Raw genomic sequence first — 23,964 nt, 5'->3', positions numbered from 1 at the left:
GGAGATATAGGTGTGAGAGAAAAACAGCAGAGGAAGTGATTTGCCTTGTCACTGCTTCCAGTAGCAGACATGCCAGAAGTTAGGAAGTATGTTAGCGCACTATTGCCATTTTCCCAAACATAAAAACGCACTTATAGGGATTGATCTAGCTTTACCAATAGCTTTAAATCAATAAATATTATTAGTACTAACAATGGAAAATTAAGCTTTAAATAAACAAAAAAAAAGACAAAAACTTTTTTGATATCGAAAAATGGGCGCAAATTTTTCTGATTCCAACACCCCAAAAAGTGCTGATTTTTTTCAATTTCCAATTCCAATTAATCGTATTTCAAGTAAAAGCACTTTGATATACATGTCACGTAATAAGTAAAATAACCAAAACGTGAAAAAAATGATCAAGTAGAAGATTGCGTTATACTTTTTATCTCTATCTCTATCTAATCTATATATATAAAAGCGAAAATGTGTGTATGTATGTTCGCTTTTTGTCTATGTCCAAGAAAGGCTTTTTCCGAGAAGCGGTCGGATGGGCTCACAACTTAAAACTTTTTATATCACATATAAATCATAATATCTACGAGTTAACAATGGAGGTCACCTGTCTATTTAATTTGTTCGACTTTCAAAAGATAAATATTCAACATTTTTCGCTCGCCACGTGTGGAGTAGGCTTTTTCGTATAATAAAAGTGACACTAATTCTGGCGGTATTTTTCCGGTCGCGATCGCCGGAAATATCCGAAAGCAATCAGCTTTGATCAATGTGGAAAAATTTTCCTTACATCAGACAATTGCTATTCAATTTGGAAAAGGGGAGCTGGTCCCCCCCCCCAACATCTTGAGAAAATAAAAATAAAAAAAGCGTTCCCACAGTAAATGAAATACTACCCTGCAGTCTAAGTTGACCTCATTAAGTTATTAAAACATGCACCTGCCAATTCTAAGTAATTAAATAAATTAAAACGTGTTTCCGTTAGTATGTCGCGGTGGCCCAATGATTAACGTCGCACGTTTTTTTCACACTTTAATTTCCAACTTTGCCTTAAGGGGTCGGGTTCGATCCTCATACTCACCTACCAAAACTTTTTATTTTATTTTACCCCCCCCCCCCATCCCCCCGGGGGGAGTTTTGATGTACCCAAAACCACACACACCTCCAAACACCCGGGCAACGCTGGGTACCCCCCCCTAGTATTATATAAAAGGAACTGTGTGTTAGTTTATTCCTCTTTTGGGGCTAAATGGGGGGGGGGGCAAATGATGGACTTAGCCATTTCTTTTTTTGCATGGTGCAGAACTTAAAAGGCCTGAAACTGCACTGTTCGTTCATTTTCACCAGGATTTGACATCCCCTGGGGACTTTTGGGGCTAAATGTGGAGGTAGGGGCAATGCTGAACTTAGTCATTTTTTTTATGCCTCGTTCACTGCTCACTCACAAGGGACCAGGCATGCTTCACTTGTTTTATTAGTGTTGTTTCCCTTCATATTCTAATGTCATGTGTATTCAAGATAATACAATACACATGTTGGCTGTATGTTGGAGAATAGGCCGCAAAATGTGGGTGACTATAAAACATAAAAATAGAGCAGCGAATATAATATATGAAGACATTTTATGTTCGTTTATACGTATGTTAAGAACTTGAATCATTCGATCAGCAAAAATGGCGATTGGTGATTAATCTGATGTTGTTTTAAGGTAAATAACTCTGACTTTACCCATTTGAAAATTAATTGTTCCCAAATCAAATTATGTCGCCCCATAAATTAAAACTGTGCAATTGTTTTTAAATGCATTTCAATATGTGATGTTCATCTTATTGATTTGAAGAATATTTACCTGATAATTATTTCCACAGTAAATAGACAAAGAATATTGTTTTAAAGTAGCAATACACATGAAAAAATTGAAATAGCCTGAAATATTTCAATATTGGTATCTATAGAAAGAGCTTGATGAGTTAAGAAAGAATCTTTTTAAATTTTTAAAATCTGATTAAAATTAAGGAAGTTATGGCTATTTTTGTGCCTCACATGTTTGGATATTTTTCCCTCTTTAAGACCATATGCGTTTCGTCACATTTTTTACACTACTTTTTCAGTAAAAATGTCATATCTTTGTTAAAACACAAGACTAAGAAATGAAATTTACTATATAAGTGTATTTTTGTACAAGGAATCAGAATATGCAACTGAAAATCTCCCAAAGTTTATGGTTTCCAAATAATCTGCAGTAAATGTGCATAAATATGCAGCAATTCCTTAAAAATGCCATGTATCCATAAACAGAAAAGAAGTTGGAGAACTCAAAGTTGAATTGTAATGTGCTTTATGTACAAAAAACTAATCTAAACATAAGACCATTTAAAAATGAATATATTGCAATATTTCTTTGGTATTATTGTAGATTAACACCTTCTGTTTAACCCCACTCAACTCCTTCTGACCACCCCTCCAAAATGTGATTCTACCTTTTTAGGAAATTATGTATAAAATGCCATGAAAAACTTTAATGAAAGATAAACAAATTATTTTAGAATTGAATGTAAAATAATTTCCTATTACAGATCATTCTAGCATTTTAGGGCAGTTAACTTTTTTTTCTATGGGAAAATATGCATGCTTTTTTTTTTTTTTTTTTTTTTTTTTTAAGATTATTATGTGTAGTTTTAAGAGGGTTTCTATGCAATGAGAATATGGGGAAGGTTGCCATTCGGACTTTGAATTAATTGTAGGGGCTAAGGAAAATTATGTGTGAACATACTGAAAACTTGACAGAGACAAAGCTAACAAAAACAATATTAGAGGGGGGAGCGGTTAGTTTCACAAAAATTTAATGTAAAATAATTCACCATTTCCTGGCCATTCTAACATTTTAGGACAGTTAACCAATTTATTTTTATGTGTATTTTTCTTTAAGGAAGGATCTATTTTTTGTTTGTTTGTTTTAGATGCTTGTATGTGGCTTACAGAGGTATTTTGTTGGGGGGGGGGCTTGCCACTCGAACTTAGTGTTATTGTTAGGGTTAAAGAGTGTTTTAGGAATACGAACCGTTACTTCATTTTTGTTTTGTTGTCCTAACTGCAAAATGCCGTTTCCATTTCAAATAAATATTTTACAGAAAGTTATATATGTGTGTGTGTGTGTGTGTATTCGACAGGTAAATAAGTCAGCAAATGTTATATTTAGTTTTAATTTAATAAGAAACTGCGTTGCGAAATTTCAAAGAAAATTCCATAAATTTGTTGATTTCTATTTTCGAGGTTGAAGGTGTTAATTCCATAGGCCGTTTATACTACGCTGGAGCAGGTTGTAAAAATATCTTTCGCTTAATAAGTAGAAATAAAAAGCTTCCTAATTGTAGTTTGATGTGTTTTCTTTTAAAATTTCAAGAATATTGATATAGATTTTGAGGGTTTGTATTACTATACACATAGATTCGAAAAAGTTGTCAAAAAAACAAATATATAACAAATAAATGTTATCAAAAGCAAGTTACTTTTCTACCTAACTGGATAATTTTTTAGTGTTTTTATTTAATGTAACATGTTTATTCAGCTTGAAAACAGTGTTTACCAATGTTTTGGAAAATTTAAAATGGTGCCCGACTCTTGAAATGGTAAGTTTGGGGAAAAGAGTTAAAAATAAAAAAGTAGACAAAATACTGCTAGAAACTCGCTCAATATATGTTACCGTGACATAGGCTGACATATATTCGGTGAGTTTTTAACAGTATTTTGTATAGTTTTTTTTTTATTTTTAACTCCTTTTCTCAAACTTACCGTGTCAAAGAGAGTCGGGTCGGGCGCCATTTTTAATTTTCCAATACATCGGTAAACACTGTACGTTTTTCGAGCTGAATAAACATGTTACATTAAATAAAAACACTAGAAAATTATCCAGTTAGGTAGAAAAGTAACTTATCTTGCCTTTGATAACATTTATTTGTTATATATTTGTTTTTTGACAATTTTTTCGAATCTATGTATAAACGAGATTTTGATACTTATTTTGATTTTGAAAAAAAAACATTTGTGGCTGTTCGTAGTAAAACATTGTTTTAATTCGCTGTTCAAAACTAATCTTCTATATAAATAAAATGAACTCATTTTTTCCCGTCTGATTTTGACATTAATAGGATTAAAAATCAAGATATTTCATGCAAATGTAATATGCACAAACGGCAGAACAATATCTGAGGTGTGTTATAGGCTTATTATTTTTAAAATTCCTCGATAATCTTAGATTTCTATACTTTTTCTGCTGAGAAGTCACGGCCAAAATCGGTTAAGATCAATGGAAGTGGTAAAATATTTTCTCTCTAATAAATTCCTCCTCCCCCTGCCACCACTTAACACCGTTTGGGGATCGTTCACAAGGAACAGTTGAGAAGAGAACACCGGTTTGGCTTCGTAGTTCTTTCATGTGAAGTTATTTAAAATCACTAAACTAAGCTGCAGTGCTCTGTGGCGTAGTGGTTAGCGTGCTGGACAATTCACATTATATTTTCACGTTCGCGCCGACCTACCGTAGTCGTTTTTTTTTTGTTTTTTTTTCCCTAAACAACTGGAATGGACTTTTCTTGGTGGCCGAACTGTTAACGTTGCAGATGTTGTTTTTTTTTTCACTTTATTTTCCTACTTTTACTCATGACTCCGGGTTTGATCCTTCCTACTTACCTACCATAACATTTTTTAAAACTCCCCCTCCCGTCCCGGAAACAAACACTCGGAGAACGCCGGGTACCCCCGCTAGTTTAAAGAATAAAAGTGCATGCAAGCTATATATCTACAAAAGTTTATTTTGTTTTTTTAACCATGTTTTTAAATTTGACGAGAAATGTGAGAAATTGCAACAGATTCATAATGCCAAATTGGTTGGGATTGTTATTATACATTCTGAAAACCGAATAGTACTAAACTAATGTTATTCTGATAACAAAATAGCTCTAATTAAACATAAGAACATTTATATTCATATTTTCATGTTTTTCTTAATTCGTTCTGGAATAAAAATTAAAGAACGCGTGTTTACACTGGGCTATCGCTGATTCTACAGGCTGGAGCTGCTGCTGCTTCTAGTAATACTAACTTCATTTGACCAAATTCGAGAAATAGAAACAATTTTTTTTTTTCGGGTAGGTCCTTTTAAATTATCAATTACCGCGGTCCTACTCAACACAAAATAATACTTTTAATTGATAAAGATAGTAAAAAGATTGATTTACTTACTACTGGGTGTCCGAAGAATTTTTTTTCAAAATGTTCGATACTCGTCATATTAAAGTCTTATTTTTAACACGACAAAAAAAGAAATGGTCAAAAATATTTCGGACACTTGACAGTATTAAGATTAACACCTCTACTGATTGGTTCCCACATTTCATGACGAAATTCTTCATACAATCACGGTACGGACCTTTAGAAAACAGGGGAGGTCATTACAAAATCTTACCGAAAACGCCATTTTATGACGTTCACATTTTTATCACTTTATTTGCTTAAAACTCTTAAAATATATAATGTACATTCATATTTATTAATTCATTTGAAAGTATATTCATTTCCGAACAAAACAGTAGTAATTTGAAGACTTGAAGTGCTTTGGTTTAAAAAATATGGCTATTTTAGTAGAACTACCTTGAAATCTGTGATTATCCAAAGCGTTTTTTCGTCCGTGTGTATTACTATTTAAAGAGAATTAAGTTTGTACAATTTTAAATAAGAAACATTTGTTTTATTTACTTAGTTGACTATGACACTTATTTTCGCCATAATTTTTTAATAGTATTACTGCTTGTAAATTTATATTCCGATCAAACTTCCTCCTTTAGCGAAAGCTAGTTCAACCTGGATGCCACTTCAGTGATAGAATCCACCCTGACAGATATTTATTATTTCAAAAGCATTTCTATATAGCCCCGCTGCCTTGTGGATGAGATGGCAAAGGGAGTAAACCACAACAAAAGTCCATTAAACTATTATTATTAAATACTAGCTGTACCCTGCCACGCATTGCAGTGGCTCAATTTGGTGTAATGGAAAAATTTAATAAAAAGAGAAAATGCATGTTTCTTATATTAGTACAGCAATTATTATTAAATATTTAAAGAAATACTAATTGTTCTTATTCATTTTTGGTTTTAGCTGTATGTGTTTATTTTTTTTATATTTTCATTTAGCTTTTGTCCTTGCAGTTTATCTCATTTAATGGCTTTGCCTTGTCTATTCTTCTTGTTTAATGCCTTTGTTTTAAATATTCTTTTATTTGTATCACCTTGGCAATTTTATTTATTTAATTGGTTTGCCTTAACTTTATTTCTTGAGTTTTTTTGTATCTTATCCATATTTTTCTTTTCTTTTTCTTTGTAGTTTTAGCGTCATCCACAGCGCCATTTCAGCAACAGCAGCATGAAAAATTCATGCTCTACTCAAGTTCTGATCGAGAGATTCGTGAACTTGACCTGACACTGGAAGTTGGTTCCATGGTAGAAGTTTCATTACGGGACAAACTTGTGTACGGCGTCATACGATGGATGCACAATCATGAACGATTAGGTTGGATTGTGGGCCTAGAAATGGTAAGCGCCATCTTTTGGAGTGTTTACCCCCATCCCCCCAAATTTGACTTTGGATTGGATGGCTTTTAGAAATTGACTTCCAAACTAACCCACCTCTGACCAATTCTTTATTTATCTCTGTTGCTTTCAAGTCTGTCTTATTACTTATTCCTGCGTTTTTCTTGGCTTTCACCTGTGAACTGACTTTGCTTGGTCGTTTACTGGCTTAGATGTGCTACCATAGATGGTAGTGTCATCAGCAGAAATGTCTACAAATGATGTAAGGATGTGATTTGGAAGATCATTAATGTAGATCAGGAAAAGAGTTGGGCCCAAGATGGACCCCTGAGGGACTCCAGCATTAATACTGTGAGATTCTGATTTTTGCCCATCAACTACTACTCTTATGACCCTGTCAGAAAGAAATGATTTAATAATTGAGAAGCTGGTGCTACTAGATCAGGCTGCCCTGTGGCTTCCTGAGACGAAATGCACCTACATTGACGTTTTTTTGTTTTCTGATCTTTTTTGTAAAACTTAATTATGTTCTGCAAAATCAAAAACAAAAACAACAGCCTATCTCCCTCCCCTTTTTATTTTATTTTTTCTTACCTTACTCCCGGTCCTGGATATGACCTTAAACTACATCCGATGGTGAGGTCCGGCTTACGGACTTGGGGAGTGTGGAGCCACCTCTTAATTGCCATTACTCCTAGGTCCACCCTGACCCGGAGTGGTAGTACCTGTTAGGGTCCCAACTATGGGTTACAAAACAGTTAAAAAAAACTGTTAGAAACAGATTTTAAAAAGGAAAAGAAACAACAAAAAAGAAAGAAAACGAAAACAAATGTATTCTATTAAATTATTTTTTTTTTTTTTTTTTTTTGCCCTGTCGGTAGGGCATGAGAACAAACCGACTGCCCCCCTGCAGAGGGTAAAAATCCCTCAATGGGGCAACCAGTTAGCCGTGGGTTGCTACCCGTAATGTCTTAGGACGTGATCCTGGTGATTGAGCGAACCTAAACCAGGATACATAGAAGTTTAGGCACCGCAACACATTACTTTGGCCCTTACTTCGATTAGACGGGCGGTCGGAGAGGCCCGATCCGACCAATCGGCCAGTCACGCCAAGCCTCACCATATATTGCCCATTCCAAAAACTCACTACTAACACAACACATCCCCCCCTCCCACAAATAACCCTACTCCCTAATATATGATGGAAAGCGGTGGCTGAGGGTCAATCGATTAGGTGTGAATATCGATGACGAGGCTGTAAACCCCTCAGGATTGCTACAGATCCCATAGCAATATCAAGAGAGAACAGATAATCATTATGATACCACCAAAGTCGGTTATATCATCATTGTATCCCTGTGGAGGCTGGGCGAATGGGTTTCCCCCTATGCTCTTCCCAAATAGGACTCCGAGGTGGGTGGGGAACAAAGATGACGCAAAAAGAAAACAAAATATATGGCTTATTCCTCTCAAAAACCACCCAACCACCCAAAGAGAACCCACTCTGATGTCTCTGACATCAGTAGCTCTGAGGAAGAGACGATAAAACCAAGGAAGTCAACATTCGTAGTAATAGAATCAATGGAGGAAACTCCTTTGAGCAAACTATCACCTTTTAAAATTGAAAAAAATCTTAAAACTCTAAAACCAAAGTCTATTAAAAAACAATTTAACGGCAAGAAATATTAAAACTAAAATTATTTGAAAACATCAAAGTCAAATGCTACAGACATCCAACCCTAAATACCTGCAAAGGAGTTGTGAAAAGCCATGAACTTGCACTTTATCCCTTGGAGGAAATCAAGACAAACTTACAGAAATAGAATGTGTTAGATGTTCGTAGAGTTCAAATCAAAATAAACAGTGAGAAAATCGATACCAATACATATATACTAACTTTTGATTCCCTCACTATACCCAAAGAAGTGAAAGTTGGACATATGAAAATAAATGTAGAAATTTATATTCCAAACCCCCTCCAATGCTTCAAGTGCCAGAAGTTTGGACACCATCAAGATCTGTGCACACGATTACCAGTGTGTGGAAGATGTGGAGAAAGCGGCCCACACATTGACTGCAGAAAACATTTCAAGTGTGCCAACTGCCTTGGAAATCATGGCGCTGGCTCTAGATATTGTGAAATATGGAAAAGAGAAAAAGAAGTAACCAAACTAAAACATATAAAGAATATATCCTACCCAGAGGCCAGGAAAATCATCGAAACTAAAACATATGCAGATGCAACAAAAAAAACTAATCCAATCAACAATCAAAATGGTCATATACATGTAACGGATACAAATGACAAGAAAATTGATGTCCTAAGCAAACTAATAAAGGAAATGAAAGAACTATTAGAAGAAATGAGGAAAATGAATAGTGCAATGTCTGCAACCAATCCAAGGATAATATTAAGTAAAGACACTACTGAACCACAAAAAGAAACAAAACCACAAACCATTTCTACAAAAACAACCGAACAACCATCAAACACATAACAAGCCAGAAAAGAATCAAAAATCCCCACAGACAAAAAAAAACAAAACAAACAAAAACAGGAAAAGAAAGATCCCGATCTATATCTCGAACAGGGACTCCGACAGAAAATAGATTTGAGGGATTGGAAATGATGGAAGTTGAACACAATTCCAAATGATGAACAAAATATTACAATGGAATATCAGGGATAAAAGCAAACCAAAATGAACTCACATTATTAATAACAAATATGAGCCCAGCACTTGTCTGTCTACAGGAGACCTTTCTGAAAGAAAATAATACCATCAACATAAAACACTACACATCTTACAACTACATAAATAAAGATACGGACAGAGCTCCTGGAGGCACATCAATACTCGTGAAGAATGAACTCCCTCAAAGACAAATAAATATTAACATAAACTTGCAAGCAATTGCAGTTTTAGTGACTCTACATAGAACTATAACACTTTGCTCAATCTACATCCCTCCAAAAGATACAATCAACGAAACTGAGATAACTCAATTAATAAAACAACTCCCTAAACCCTTTTTTCTACTAGGAGATCTCAACAGTCACAATGTAATATGGGGAAGTAAAGAAACAAATAAAAAAGGAAAAGAAATAGAAAACATAATAAATAAAAATAATCTATGCCTCCTTAATAATCCAAACTACACCTATATGTACCCAGCAACAGGTACTTTCACCGCCATCGACCTTACCTTATGTGATCCTTCCATATATATGGACTATGATTGGAGAGTACACAATGACACCTGTGGGAGTGATCATTTCCCAATCATCCTGAAAAGTCTAAGTACTAATACTGAACAAAAAACACCCAAATGGAACCTACATAAAGCAGATTGGGAAGACTTCCAGGAACAGTGCAAAAACCAATTAATTATCGAAAAGAAAGATGAAGATGACCATTTGAATTACTTCATTAAAACACTCACAAACATAGCAAATAATACCATACCGAAAACAACCAAAACTAACAATCACAACAAACCTTGGTTCACAAAAGAATGCAGAAAAGCCATCAGAGCTCGATGAGCTGCCTTGAGAAAATTCGAAAAGTACCCAACAAGCGAAAATCTGGATTTCTTCAAAAACAACAGAGCAAAAGCCAGACGAATCATAAAGGAATCCAAAAGAACAACATGGAGAAATTATATATCCAAAATTAATGTGAATACCAAGGCAAAAACAGTTTGGAACATGATGAGGAAAATAGAAGGAAAGTGTAGTAGTACACCAATATCCCACATCTCTAAAGGCAACAAAATATACGCCGATCAAAAAGACATTTCCAATAACCTGGCAGATAATTTATCAAAAATTTCATCATGTGACAGACAAACAGAGAAATTCAAAAAGATTAGAGAAAAGGAAGAAAAGAAGAAAATTCTATTTAAATCACAGAATACCGAAAAATACAACCAACCTCTTACCTTGCCTGAATTAAAAGAATCGCTAACCAAATCCCATGACACAGCTACAGGGCCCGATGAAATTCCATATGAAATCCTCAAAAAAACTTCCAGAAACCTCAATGAAATACCTACTTGAAATTTTCAATATTATATGGTCCAGTGGAAACGTACCTGAGACCTGGAAAGAGGCCACAATAATACCAATCTCTAAATCTGAAAACTCAAACATCCAATCCCAATCAAGTAACGTCTCAGATCCATTGAATTTCAGGCCAATAGCTCTAACAAGCTGCATTTGTAAGACCATGGAAAGGATTATAAACAAAAGACTAATCTGGTTCCTGGAAACAGAGAATCCTATTACAGAATTTCAAACAGGATTCAGGAAAAACCGAAGTTCAATAGACCACATAGTCAGACTTGAAACCTTCATCAAAGAAGCCTTTGTAAGGAAGGAACATTTAACAGCAGTATTTTTTGACATGGAAAAAGCCTATGATACTGTGTGGAAGTACGGTGTTACAAGGGATCTGAAGGCGCTTGGACTAAAAGGCAGAATGCCAATTTTTATTGAAAATTTTTTTAAAAATAGACGGTTCAGAATAAAGGTTGGCACAGCTCTCTCGGACTTGAAGGAACAAGAGAATGGAGTACCTCAAGGGAGTATACTGTCAGTGACCCTATTCAGTATCCGAATTAACAACATTGTAAAAAACCTTAACCCTGGGGTAGATTGCTCCCTATATGTGGATGACTTCCTAATATGCTGTAGATCTAGATATATATCTATAATAGAAAGGAAGCTTCAATTGTGCTTAAACAAAGTAATGAGATGGACGGAAGAGAATAGATTTAGATTCTCCAAAAGAAAAACGAAATGCATGCAAGAACATGCATAATGATCCTGTCCTAACCATGGAAGGAACGCCCATACCCGTTACTGACCAGTACAAATTCTTAGGGATTTTATTTGACAAAAAGTTAACATTCATCCCACACATAAACTATCTGAAAAAAAAAATGTAACAAAGCTGTAAATCTTTTGAGAGTGGTAGCACATACCGATTGGGGTGCAGACAGGGAAACACTCCTTAAACTTTACAGATCACTAGTCTGCTCAAAGCTAGACTACGGTTGTTTCATATATGGATCAACTCGAACATCATATATAAAAAGCCTAGACCCTATTCACCATACTGGCCTAAGATTGGCCCTAGGAGCATACAGAACCTCCCCCATGAACAGTCTATACACGGAAGCACATGAACCCCCATTAGATCTAAGGCGAGAAAAGTTAGCCCTTCAATATTTACTCAAACTGAAGTCTTGCCCAAACAACCCTGCATACCAATGTACTTTCTATCCTAAATATGAAGAACTCTCCAACATGAGAGGAAAAACTATCAAAACTTTCGGGCTCCGAATGAAGGAAAGCATTGAAGAATCGAAAATTCCAATCTCCAGCATTCACAACTTCATACTGCCTAAAACACTCCCATGGTCCATGAAACAAGTAGAAATAAAACTGAACCTAAACAAAAAGTCCAAATTTGATTTCCTTTTTCTTCTGGTTCAAACCCTATTGAATACCACGACGAACTTCAACATTTAAAATTACGATATTCAGACTACACCTTTATCTACACAGACGGGTCTAAAAGCAACAATCACACTGGATGTGCAGCAACGTACCATAAAACCACAATGAAGAGAAATCTTCAAAATGAAGCATCTATATTCACTGCAGAGACTATAGCTATCGATCTAGCACTCAACATAATTTCAGAGGAAACCACCAAAAACTTCATCATTCTCACAGATTCTCTATCAGTCCTATTATCTATACAAAATCAAAAACAAGAAAATCCACTAACAACAAAATTAATAGAAAAAATCAATATCCTTTCAACTACTAAAAACATCATTCTTGCCTGGATCCCCAGCCATGTGGGGATCAAAGGCAATGACAGGGCAGATACAGCTGCAAAAAGATCTTCTCACCTTCCAACTGACAATTTTAAGATTCCACATACTGATCTTAGACCCCAGATAAAAGCATACATTCAGGAAAAACGGCAACTACGGTGGAGTCAGCAAGAGGGCAGCAAATTATACTCAATCAAACCTGAACTTAAGGAACGATGTCCGGACATCAAGAGATCACACCGAGAAGATGTGATACTGACTCGGCTGCGCATAGGGCACACCAACTTTACTCATTCTTATATACAAAATGGAGAATCAGCGCCAGAGTGCATCCCATGCCAGGAGACACTCACAGTAAAACATATCCTAGTTGGGTGTGATGACCTTGCCCCAACTAGAAAATTATATTATACAGAAAGCAATATGGAGGACCTTTTTGGAAAAGTCAACTCAACAAATATTCTAGCATACCTAAGGAAAGTAAATTTATATAAGAAAATTTAAGGAAATTTAAAGTCACCCAAATATACACATCCATGTATAAATACAACATTTAATTTCTTAGTTCAATTTTATAAAAAAAAGGGAGGAAAGGCTGAAAAAGCTCCCCCCCCCCAATAAAAAAATAGTTTAAAAAAAAGGGACTCCGGCATTAAATGACCACATAGGTTGATATGCCGTAAAACCAATCAATCAGTCAATCAATCAATCAATAATTGAGAAGACATTTCCAGCTATACCATAGCTAGAGATCTTGTCAAGTAAATCTTCATGCCATACCCTATCAAAGGCCTTAGATATGTCAAGAGCAATTGCCCTAAAAAGGTTGCCTCCGTCGAGAGATTCACTAATCCTATGAGATATAACTGTAAGCACATCTGCTGTAGATCTAGCAAAACGGAAACCATATTGTGTGTCACTAAGAAGGTTACTTTTGCTGAGATGGTTGATTACTTCTGTATTTAATACAGATTCCAGCAACTTACTCATGACGCATAGGAGACTTATTAGCCTGTACTGAGAGGGGGATGAGCGATCACCAGAATTCTTAAATACAGGGCATACTGATGAAATTTTCCAGGGTGATGGGAAGCAATTCTCCTTAAGACAACATTTAAACAGTTTTGTAAGTATGGGCGCTAGTTCTGGTTGAAGTTTTCTGAGTACTATAATTGGAATACCGTCAGGACTGGTTGCTTTACTGGAATCAAGATTTTTGATTAGCTTGGCAACATCACGTACAGGTATATGTATATCACATAGCGTATTTTCTGATACAGGAGGAAATATTGGGGGTTGGCGGCCTTAGTCGCAAAGGGTAAAATTAGCTGCAAAGTTCTTGGCAAAGAGTTTGAATTTGTCTGATGCTGACGAGATTACCTCAGGTCCATTAATGATAGTTGCGATAGAGCATATGCTTCTGTTCAGGATTCTGTTTGTTATTTGCCAAAACTGGTGGGAACCAAGCTGCTGCTCAGCTACTTTGGACTTGACGGACTAAGCATACAACTCTCTTGCATTCTTTATTACTTTCTTACAGTGGTTGCTGGCAGTCCTGAAAGCGGCTTTAGTTTCCATACATCTTCCTACAAAACAGGGTATTTTTGATTTCCTTTTTCTTCTCTTGCAGGAAGAAGAAATTGTTTCTGGTACTGATGGTACGTTTGAAGATAAACGAGAATTTGAATGTCCCCCCCGCAAAGGTTTTTTTATCCATCTGCACAAATGTAAAAGGGACCGGCGTTTTGATGAAGGAGAGAAAAGATCAGCCTTGGGTAAGGTTAACTGTTTTTTCACTTTTGCTCATAGCTTTCTTTAAAAAAAAAAAAGTGTTTTCTTACAGTTTGATAGGTACTTGTGCAGTTTAATCAAGACATTCAAAAATGAAAATATCAAAGAAACTGTAGTAGTCAATAACACACAACAACAACAATAATAATAATAATAGCAGCAACACTTACCAAGGGTCCAGCTTATGCACAAGACTGACACCAGATTGAGGTGGACTGAGGGCTTGTATTTATGTACAAGCATATTCAATCAGGTGATTCAGCCAATCATAATCCAAAGAATAGACTGGCCCATGTGTGCACAATGGAATCTCCCATTGTGCCATAAATAGTTCTCCTCTTTCATGAGAGGTAACTTTAGTCTTTGCCAAGTTATCCACAACTTGAACGCTGACCGAAAGTCCACTACACAATCCAATATGGCGCTACAAACAGGATTCGAGACAGAAGATTGGGAAGACTATTTCCTCAAAGCAGGCATTGCTGCCGATTCCGCCAAGAGCTACGCTGCAATTTTTGTGAAGGAAAAACTGAGGAAAGAAAACCTTCAAGTAATGGAGCGAGCCATGCTAAGAGAATTGGGAATCACAACAATGGAAGAAGCTCTGTCTATCCTTCGACAAGCCAAGGAGCCCGCTACCCAGACCACCTATGCTAAGGCACCAGCTGTCAGGCCTCCCCAACTTCATCTCTAAATGACCCCTCAACAATTCAGAAAATTTCGGATTGATTGGGAAGTATTCACTAGAATAACGGACATGCCAACTTCTCAGGCCAATATCCAGTTATACAGTTGCGCTGATGAATCCGTCCAAAACGCAATCATAAATACGTACCCTAAGTTCTTCACCACCAACCCAGACAAGCTGCTAGAGATGACAGAAGCATTGGTAACTCAAAAATCAAATCCCATGGTCCATCGGATGACATTTGCATCTATATCACAGCATGAAGATGAACCCATCCAACAATACCTGGTTCGTCTTAGGTCCACGACCATAGACTGTAATTTCTCATGCCCCAACTGCGATCACGACCTGTCCGACATTTACATCAAGGACCAATTTATCAAAGGGATATCGAATGATACGCTTCAGACCGATCTACTGGCAAAAGCCGGGTTGCTAAGAACTCTCAACCAAAATATTTGTCATGCTGAGGCATTTGAGTCTGCACTACGGGACCAAACCGCAATGACTGATACCTCAGACATAGCTACAGTCCGGATGTCAGTATATCGCAGGCAAAAAAAAAAACAATGCTGTACGGACTAGCAGAGGCAATATTCGCACTAGCTCTACTGCTACTCACAACGATAACATTGCTGATAAAGAACCCCGTCAAACCTGCATAGGTTGCACTAGTCACCAACACGGTACTCCATGGACAAGTGCCCGCCATTTAACATGTCCGGCATGGAATCAAATGTGCAACACTTGTGGGAAACTTAACCATTTCTCAGCAGTGTGCCGGACAAAGAAATATCGCCTGGCAGTGATAAAAAGTTTTGAAGGCCAAGAAGCTCCCATGAATACACTCATGGCCCATATCACATTCGATCAAATGAGGGACACCATTATGACTACAGAAGGTGATCTGTTAACTGAAATAAATGCATCAGTAATCCCATTCTCACCAAAACCAGATTCCAGACAAGCTGTCAATATCCCTAGGAGTCGTAGTACAACGCTAAAGGTTTTTCCCGACAGTGGTGCCGCCATTTGTCTTGAGGGACCAAAGCATTTAATCAAAATGGGCCTCACAGAGATTAGTCTTGTCCAATCAAGAAAGATCATACGAACAGTTAGAGGTTTCACACTCATGTGTCAGGGTTGGCTACCAGTTGAGTTTGTGGTCAGAAGGAAAACAACTAAACAAGCCCTCTACATATGCAAGGGCATACAACGGCTTTATCTCAGCAGAGCAGCCTGCATCGATGTGGGAATATTGCACAAACATTTTCCAAACCCTTTAGCAGATGAACATGAAGAGGTAGACACAGTCTAAAAAGTGTGTAGATCAATTGCCAAATCGCCCCAAAAACCTCCCTTTTCCCGCAACAGAAGATGACATAGGCAAACTTAAGAGCTGGCTCCTAGAAAAGTTTGCCAAAACGACATTCAACAAAGATGGGATATTTCCAGCCATGTCCGGCCCAGCTGCCCACCTTCACCTCAGAGGGAGCAATCCCTAAAGCCAGGCATAACCCAATTCCTGTACCCTTCCACTTCAAGGAACCAGTAAGGCAAGCCCTTTGGAAGGATGTAGAAAAAGGTATCATAGCTCCAGTACCCGTGGGTATGCCTACTGATTGGTGCAGTACTATGGTAATAACTGCCAAAAAGAATGGTAATCCACAGAGAACAGTAGATTACCAACACCTTAACTCTCAATGCAAGCGAGAAACCTACCATACTAGGTCGCCATTCCAGTTGGCAATGCAAGTGCCACCTAGGACAAAGAAAACAGTCCTAGACACTGTTGATGGAAACCACTCGATTCTCTTAGACAAAGAATCTCAACCATTAACCACCTTCATAACTGAGTAGAAAGATACAATAAATATACCCACAACCTTCCACTGTTACAAGCTGGTGACACCGTAGCCATCCAAAATCCAGTCAATCGCAGATGGAACACAACGGGCAAAATCATCAGTTCCCTACCAGATCGACAATACCGAATCAGGGTTAACGGATCCGGAAGGATCGCACTTAGGAACCGCCGTTTCCTCAGAAAATGCGAACTCAAGCCTGCACCAACCTTAATATCAAGTGCAACACTAGGACCAACAATTCCCTCAAGCGATACTACATTCTTGCATCTCCCACTGTCTCCCTGTAATAGCACATACACAGCAACCAAACCCCAACAACAAACCACACATATATCCCCACGCTTTCGATCATCAAGGATTCCCCGAGCTCTTTCTAGGTTACTACCACACAACAAACTAGGCCTAAAAGAGATACACCTCTCATACAACCCATCCTACTCGTGTGGGGGGGGGGGGAAGAAGGGAGATGTAGAATAATCAAAAGAACTGTAGTAGTCAATAACACACAACAACAATAATAATAATAATAGCAGCAACACTTACCAAGGGTCCAGCTTATGCACAAGACTGACACCAGATTGAGGTGGACTGAGGGCTTGTATTTATGTACAAGCATATCCAATCAGGTGATTCAGCCAATCATAATCCAAAGAATAGACTGGCCCATGTGTGCACAATGGAATCTCCCATTGTGCCATAAATAGTTCTCCTCTTTCATGAGAGGTAACTTTAGTCTTTGCCAAGTTATCCACAACTTGAACGCTGACCGAAAGTCCACTACACAATCCAATAGAAAGGTTATATTGTACATATCCGTTTTGGACTGAAGATCTTAGAAAAAAATTTTCATTTAATTTGATCGAGTAGTTTTTATTTTACAGCAGAAAACACATTTTTATTCGAGCGCGTTGAAGTCAGCCATTATGAAATTTGTTGAACATGCCGCGGGGAGATAACTCCTTTTAAAGTGCCGACACTCCCCCCCCCCCATCTTTATTATTAACTTTTCTTTCTAAAAATCGAACCTTTTGCTCGGTATCATAAATTGTTTTTTCGCTGTAAAATAAAAACTACTTGATGAAATTAAGTGAATTTTTTTTTCAGAGAACTTTGTTCCATGACGAATACACATAATATGACCTTTTTTCGATATTTTCATTTTTTTTAATGTCTTGATTAAACTGTACAAGTACCATTTGATACTTTGCGCACTCAAACATCAAGCTAGTGTTTTGTATTGCCTGTAGTCTAATACATGTAACAATAGGGAGGAAAACTTAGCAGCTTCAAAGTGTATGAGATGTTTTGCATGTCAGGCAATCGTTATCTAGGGAGAAAAGAACTTGTGTTCATAATTGCAGATTAGTTGGAACTAATTTCTATGCACAAACAACTACTTACCATGTATAGGGACGAATTGATTAAAAAAAAAAAAAAAGACTGATTAAAAGTAGACGAGGAATCAAATTTTGAAGGCAGATTTGTTGTCAAAACCCAGGTCATTTAGTACCAAAAAGCTGAAGATCAAATCACCTGCAGGTGGACAACTGGCGATGTCAGCTACCAGCGACTGGCTAGGGTGTGGATCCAGTGAGTAAAATGCCATGGATAACTTTTGTTCTTTTCTCTTTTTGTTTTTATTTATTGATCTCTTTCTTTTTTTGTTTTCATGAAAAAGAAAACACTATTGTTCAAAAATCATCACAGTGTTGCCAGTAAGTAGAGATTATGTTAACTAGTATGAATTTCAGCAAGGGTTACATTAAGCACATGTCAGGATTACCTGACAGCAAATGGAAATGTACCTAGCTGCACCTAGTGTGATTGAAGGGGGGGAGGTCAAGGTTTGCTCCCTAGACTAAACACATTAGAAATGCAGGTATTGAATGATATAGCAATGACATCACATGTTTGGAGGATAGAAACGATAGTGGGAGATTCTTACACCCCCTTAGAATGGATTACTCCGTTGATAAAAGACACTAACAAGTGGTAACCAGCGGGGAGTAAATAAATCTTGATATGACAGCATTCAAGATACCATTCGAGTGTAAATATCTGATTTGTTAAATTGTACCTCTTTTGTACAATAAACCTTTTATACTTTGTGCATTGATCATCATTTATTCTGAATTAATTTATACTGAATAAATTTCACCAGGGATATATCATAGTCAATCGGAGTCGGAAAGTGAGACAGACAACGTACGTCTGACAAGATAGAGAGATTTTAAGTGATGTTGCCTCAAGACTTTGTTGTTTTTTTTTTGTTTTTTTGATTGCTCACATGTGAAAACACTTGTGTAAAAGTGCGTGCTTACATAAAAGATGATGTGTGAACTGGTTTGTGCTAATGTTTAAAATATTACGAAAGAAACAAAACGCACTGAAGCTGGTATGATTGTAGCGGGGTGTAAAGAGTGATCTTCCCAGACAAAACGTGCTAGAAATGCAGGTGTCAAATGATATGATATAGAGATGACATCATGTGTTCTGGGGTGTTGGAGGAGGCAGAATAAAGTTCATAGTCAGTCAGAATTTGAAAGTTAGTTAATTTTCAAAATGTAGTAAAATATAAAAAAAATAAATGAATACTCATTCTTATAAAAGATGTCTTGTTCAGTTTTTAACTACGTTTCATTTTCAGCTGTTATGATTCCTCGTCCCAGAATCAAGATAATTAATTCTCTGCAGAAAATTAATAATTAATGCTAAATGCAACTCGTTATTCTCCATTTGGATGTAACAGCAGATCACAAGCTCTTGAGACTCTAAATACGACATGGGTTGAAGATAATGGTTAACCACTGCTGTAAAAGGGAAATGCAACTGTGATAAAACCTCATCCTACCTTGCTTGGCAACAAACGCCAACCCCCAACGTTGTTTCCATGGTCTTCTTCTCCTACATTTTCTCTTCTAAAGTTCACATCTACATTCTGTTGAGACTGTGTTTGTCAGTTTATGTCAGTTCATCTCAATCTCCTAAAGCTCTTTCGATCTGATCCAAGTCACAACCTGTCTTCAACTATTCACCTGGAAACTGTCCTCAATTGTTGCAAACCCAAGACTGTCCATGAACTGTGCCTGTCGCAAAACTCATTGACACTCCTAAAACTGAACAACTTTCTACATCTTTGTTCTGCTGATAAACTTATTTTCTCTTTTTTGTCATATTCCCCCCCCCCTTTTTTTTTTTATCCCTAACACTTTGATGCAGGCGGATGTGGAGAGGCGGTGTTGATAATATCACATAACTATCGATGCCCAAAACAATATGTTAGTACCACTCAGATGGAAGCAAAATAACTAATTCCCATAATAGCTTAATATCTTTAGTAAAAATCTATTAAATGCTTTTTATTTATATACTTACTACATTGTCTTTCTTAGAAATACTGTTCACCTTAGTGTTGATATTTCTACTTATACTACATTTCGACTGATGTGTCTTTTTTGAGATGTATGATACTTTTTTTTTTTTCTAATTTTTTTAGATGATGATTAACAATTTCTATTATCTATATATTAATACGATAGCGTGTGTGTTATTTTCTGTGTCACACTTACATCCGGGTCGTTTAGTTGTTATGTACTTCCATTTCTTGTAATAAATAATTTTACCAAGAATTCTTCATAAGTTTTGGTTTCAGTTTCGATTGTAGCTTAAGGAACTTAAGTTATGTATATCAGACTAAAAATCCAAATGAATAGATCAGCGTTTGAAACGGCTGGACTTTTTAAATAAAATGTTTGTACACAAAAACTCACATCCCGAAGGCAGAGTGATGACGAACTTCACGCATTATTTACAACTAAATATACATAGAATCAGACAAAAAATCCAAATGAATAGAACAGCGTTTCAAACGGCTGGAGTTTTTTTTTTTAAATAAAATGTTTGTACACAAAAACTCATATCCCGAAGGCAGACAATGATGACAAACTTCACGCATTATTTACAACTAAATATACATAGAATCAGATGAAAAATTCTGATTCTATGTATATTTAGTTTGTTTTGGATTTTTGTCAAACTCATTGAATTATACCCATCACCTTCATCCTGATCATTGAGGATATATGACTTTTGGAACGCTCTTTCATGAGTATTTTACATGTATGTGTACGCGTACATATTCATATGTAAGTACATGCTTATATGTGTGCCTCTATGTGTGTATACATGCATATGTATGTTTGTGCACATTCTATGTGTATGCATGTGTTTATTTCCATGTGGAGTGGAGAGGGCTTCCGTAAGCCGTGGTGAAGGCAACTCCTCTAGGAGAAGCAAATCTCTGATTTAAAAAACCATAAAGCGGGAGACCAGTACCCACATTAAGCTAGTCTGCAGTTTAACTTGTTGCTGGCTATCTTGCTTGTGCTTGTTGCTGGATCACAACATTTTGAACCGAGAGAGAGAGATTTAGCTGTCGTACAAAGCTAAATCTCTGTAACATCATCTTTGTATAGATACTCCCTCAGGCATTTGTCTATAAAAAATAGTCCTATAGCAATGGAAAAGTTGTGACGCGTGTAGGCTTGAAATGCTGGAAGCATGTAATAATTGATCTGCCATCATTATATGTATCCATGTGTGTATGTACATATATGTGTACATATGTTTATATATGTACATGTGTATATAGTATATATATGTATATATATATCTATGTGTATATGTATGTATATATGTTTGTGTGTGTTTATGTATGTATATATGTTTGTGTGTGTTTATGTATGTATATATGTTTGTGTGTGTTTGTATGTATATATGTATATGTTTGTGTGTATATATGTATATTTTTGTGTGTATATATGTATATTTTTGTGTGTATATATGTATATGTTTGTGTGTGTATGTGTGTATATGTTTGTGTGTGTATGTGTGTATATGTTTGTGTGTGTATGTGTGTATATATGTATATGTTTGTGTGTGTATGTGTGTATATATGTATATGTTTATGTGTGTATGTGTGTATATATGTATATGTTTGTGTGTGTATATATGTGTACGTATGTTTATATATGTACATGTGTATATAGTATATATATGTATATATATATCTATGTGTATATGTATGTATATATGTTTGTGTGTGTTTATGTATGTATATATGTTTGTGTGTGTTTGTATGTATATATGTATATGTTTGTGTGTATATATGTATATTTTTGTGTGTATATATGTATATTTTTGTGTGTATATATGTATATGTTTGTGTGTGTATGTGTGTATATGTTTGTGTGTGTATGTGTGTATATGTTTGTGTGTGTATGTGTGTATATATGTATATGTTTGTGTGTGTATGTGTGTATATATGTATATGTTTATGTGTGTATGTGTGTATATATGTATATGTTTGTGTGTGTATATATGTATATATATGTTTGTGTGTATATATATGTTTGTGTGTGTATGTTTGTGTATAAATGCATAGATATATATATGTAGTTTAATGTATGTGTATGTATATGTGCATATATGTGTACGTATTTGTATGTGTATATGTATGTATATGCATGTGTGTATGTATATGTATTATGTATTGTGTGCATGTTTATGGATATATGTATGTGTGTGTGTATGTATATGTATTATGTATTGTGTGCATGTTTATGGATATATGTATGTGTGTGTGTATGCGTGTACGTATATATATATATATATATGTATAGCAATGACAGTCTTCAGTGTCATGTCTCCTTGAGTGTGAGAATTCGCCGGTACTACTAAAAAAAAAAAAAAAATTAAAAAAAGGAGAAAAAAAAAAAAGAAAATGTCATGTTAGGGCTCATGGACTTTAAGTGTCTGAGAGAGTGGCGCTCGTCTGACAAGACATTGCAATCATCATATATATATTTTTATTCAAGCTAATGCACCCAAGTCATATGGATATGTTTGTTTTTATTTTTAATCGCAACTTTATAATATATAAAAATCAATAGAACATTAACTCTATAATAATATATACAAAATCTGCAAGAATTAAAATATCATATTTAAGCATATTTTATGACCGGGCTTTGCCAGACGTTCGTGCTAGCTTGGATAAATACTTTTAGAATTTTAACACAAAAACTACAATAATATCAGAGCGTCTCCATTTACACTGAACATCTACAGAATGGCAACATCAATATATTACATATGAATGACTCCCTTGTGGAATTTCCACAGGTTCCGCTAGTTTGAACTATTCAAACTACTGTAATGTTACACATGTTTACATGTAGACAGACAGGACCCACACATTGTAGACTCAGTCGCAAAGGAGACAAGGAATAGGAAAGAACTTAAACTCCTGTTTCAAGTTTGAAGAAAAGACCTTTATTCTTCATTCTCCTGCCAAACGTGACTTCTCATTACGGCAGTAACATCACCCATGTCTCTAACATAACCGTCCTAATTCTCTTTGACCTCTGCCTTCTTGAATGTCTCTCTCTCTCTCTCTCCTTTTTATAGTCTTTTTCTTTTTCCTTACTGTGGCGTCATTTCACTCGGCATTTGCATGTAGTCAAATAGGGGAGTGGAAAGTTAATGTCTCTTCACCCCCCCTCCCCTTTACTAGCTCTGAAATGTAAAAGTAAACTTTAGTTAACACTCGGTTATCTGTGTGTAACGTTACACACGTTTACATACGTGTTAACATGTACACACCCGGGACCCATACGTTGTAGACTCTGTCGCAAAGGAGACAAAGAATAGGGAAGAGGAAAGAACTTTAAATCCTGTTTCAGGTTTTAAGAGAAGACCTTTATTCCTCATTCTCCTACCGTGCATGACTTCTTATTATGCCTGTGACGTCACCTACGTCCCTAACGTGACCGTCCTCCTTCTCTCTGACCTCGGTCTTCTTGAATGTCTCTCTCCTTTTTATAGTCTTTTTCTTTTTCCTTACTGTAACATCATTTTGTACACGGCTCGATATTTGCATATATATATATATATATATATATATATATATATATATATATATATCATTCACCCTTTGCAAGGTCTTGTTTTTAATCCTTCGGGGAGACTAGCCGCCCTCCTCACCAAACAAGTCTGGTGGGGGAACCAGTTTAGTCGCCGATGACCCGACCATGAGGCAGGTAGTACTGGGTTACATGGTACCAGTAGCATATGACATGACCTGAATGAACTCTTTTTCTGGGTCAACGGCCAACTAGCACCATGT

At 36.2% G+C, this 23,964-nt stretch overlaps 1 protein-coding gene across 1 annotated transcript in view; it reads left to right on the top strand.

Annotated features, from left to right (window-relative positions):
* The window catches only part of LOC145296939 (ubiquitin carboxyl-terminal hydrolase CYLD-like), an 82,956-nt gene that overhangs the window by 37,594 nt on the left and 21,398 nt on the right, over nt 1-23,964 (top strand). The window contains exons 7-8 of the mRNA XM_080143147.1: nt 6,376-6,584; nt 14,062-14,206. Coding sequence (XP_079999273.1) covers nt 6,376-6,584; nt 14,062-14,206 — 354 coding nt within the window. The remainder of the gene's footprint in view (nt 1-6,375; nt 6,585-14,061; nt 14,207-23,964) is intronic.

Source organism: Euprymna scolopes, chromosome 2, assembly GCF_053919585.1.
Source record: "Euprymna scolopes isolate OS-2025 chromosome 2, ASM5391958v1, whole genome shotgun sequence".
Lineage (NCBI taxonomy): Eukaryota > Metazoa > Mollusca > Cephalopoda > Sepiida > Sepiolidae > Euprymna > Euprymna scolopes.
Note: the sequence above shows the minus strand (reverse complement) of the source record. Positions and strands in the feature narration are given on the sequence as shown.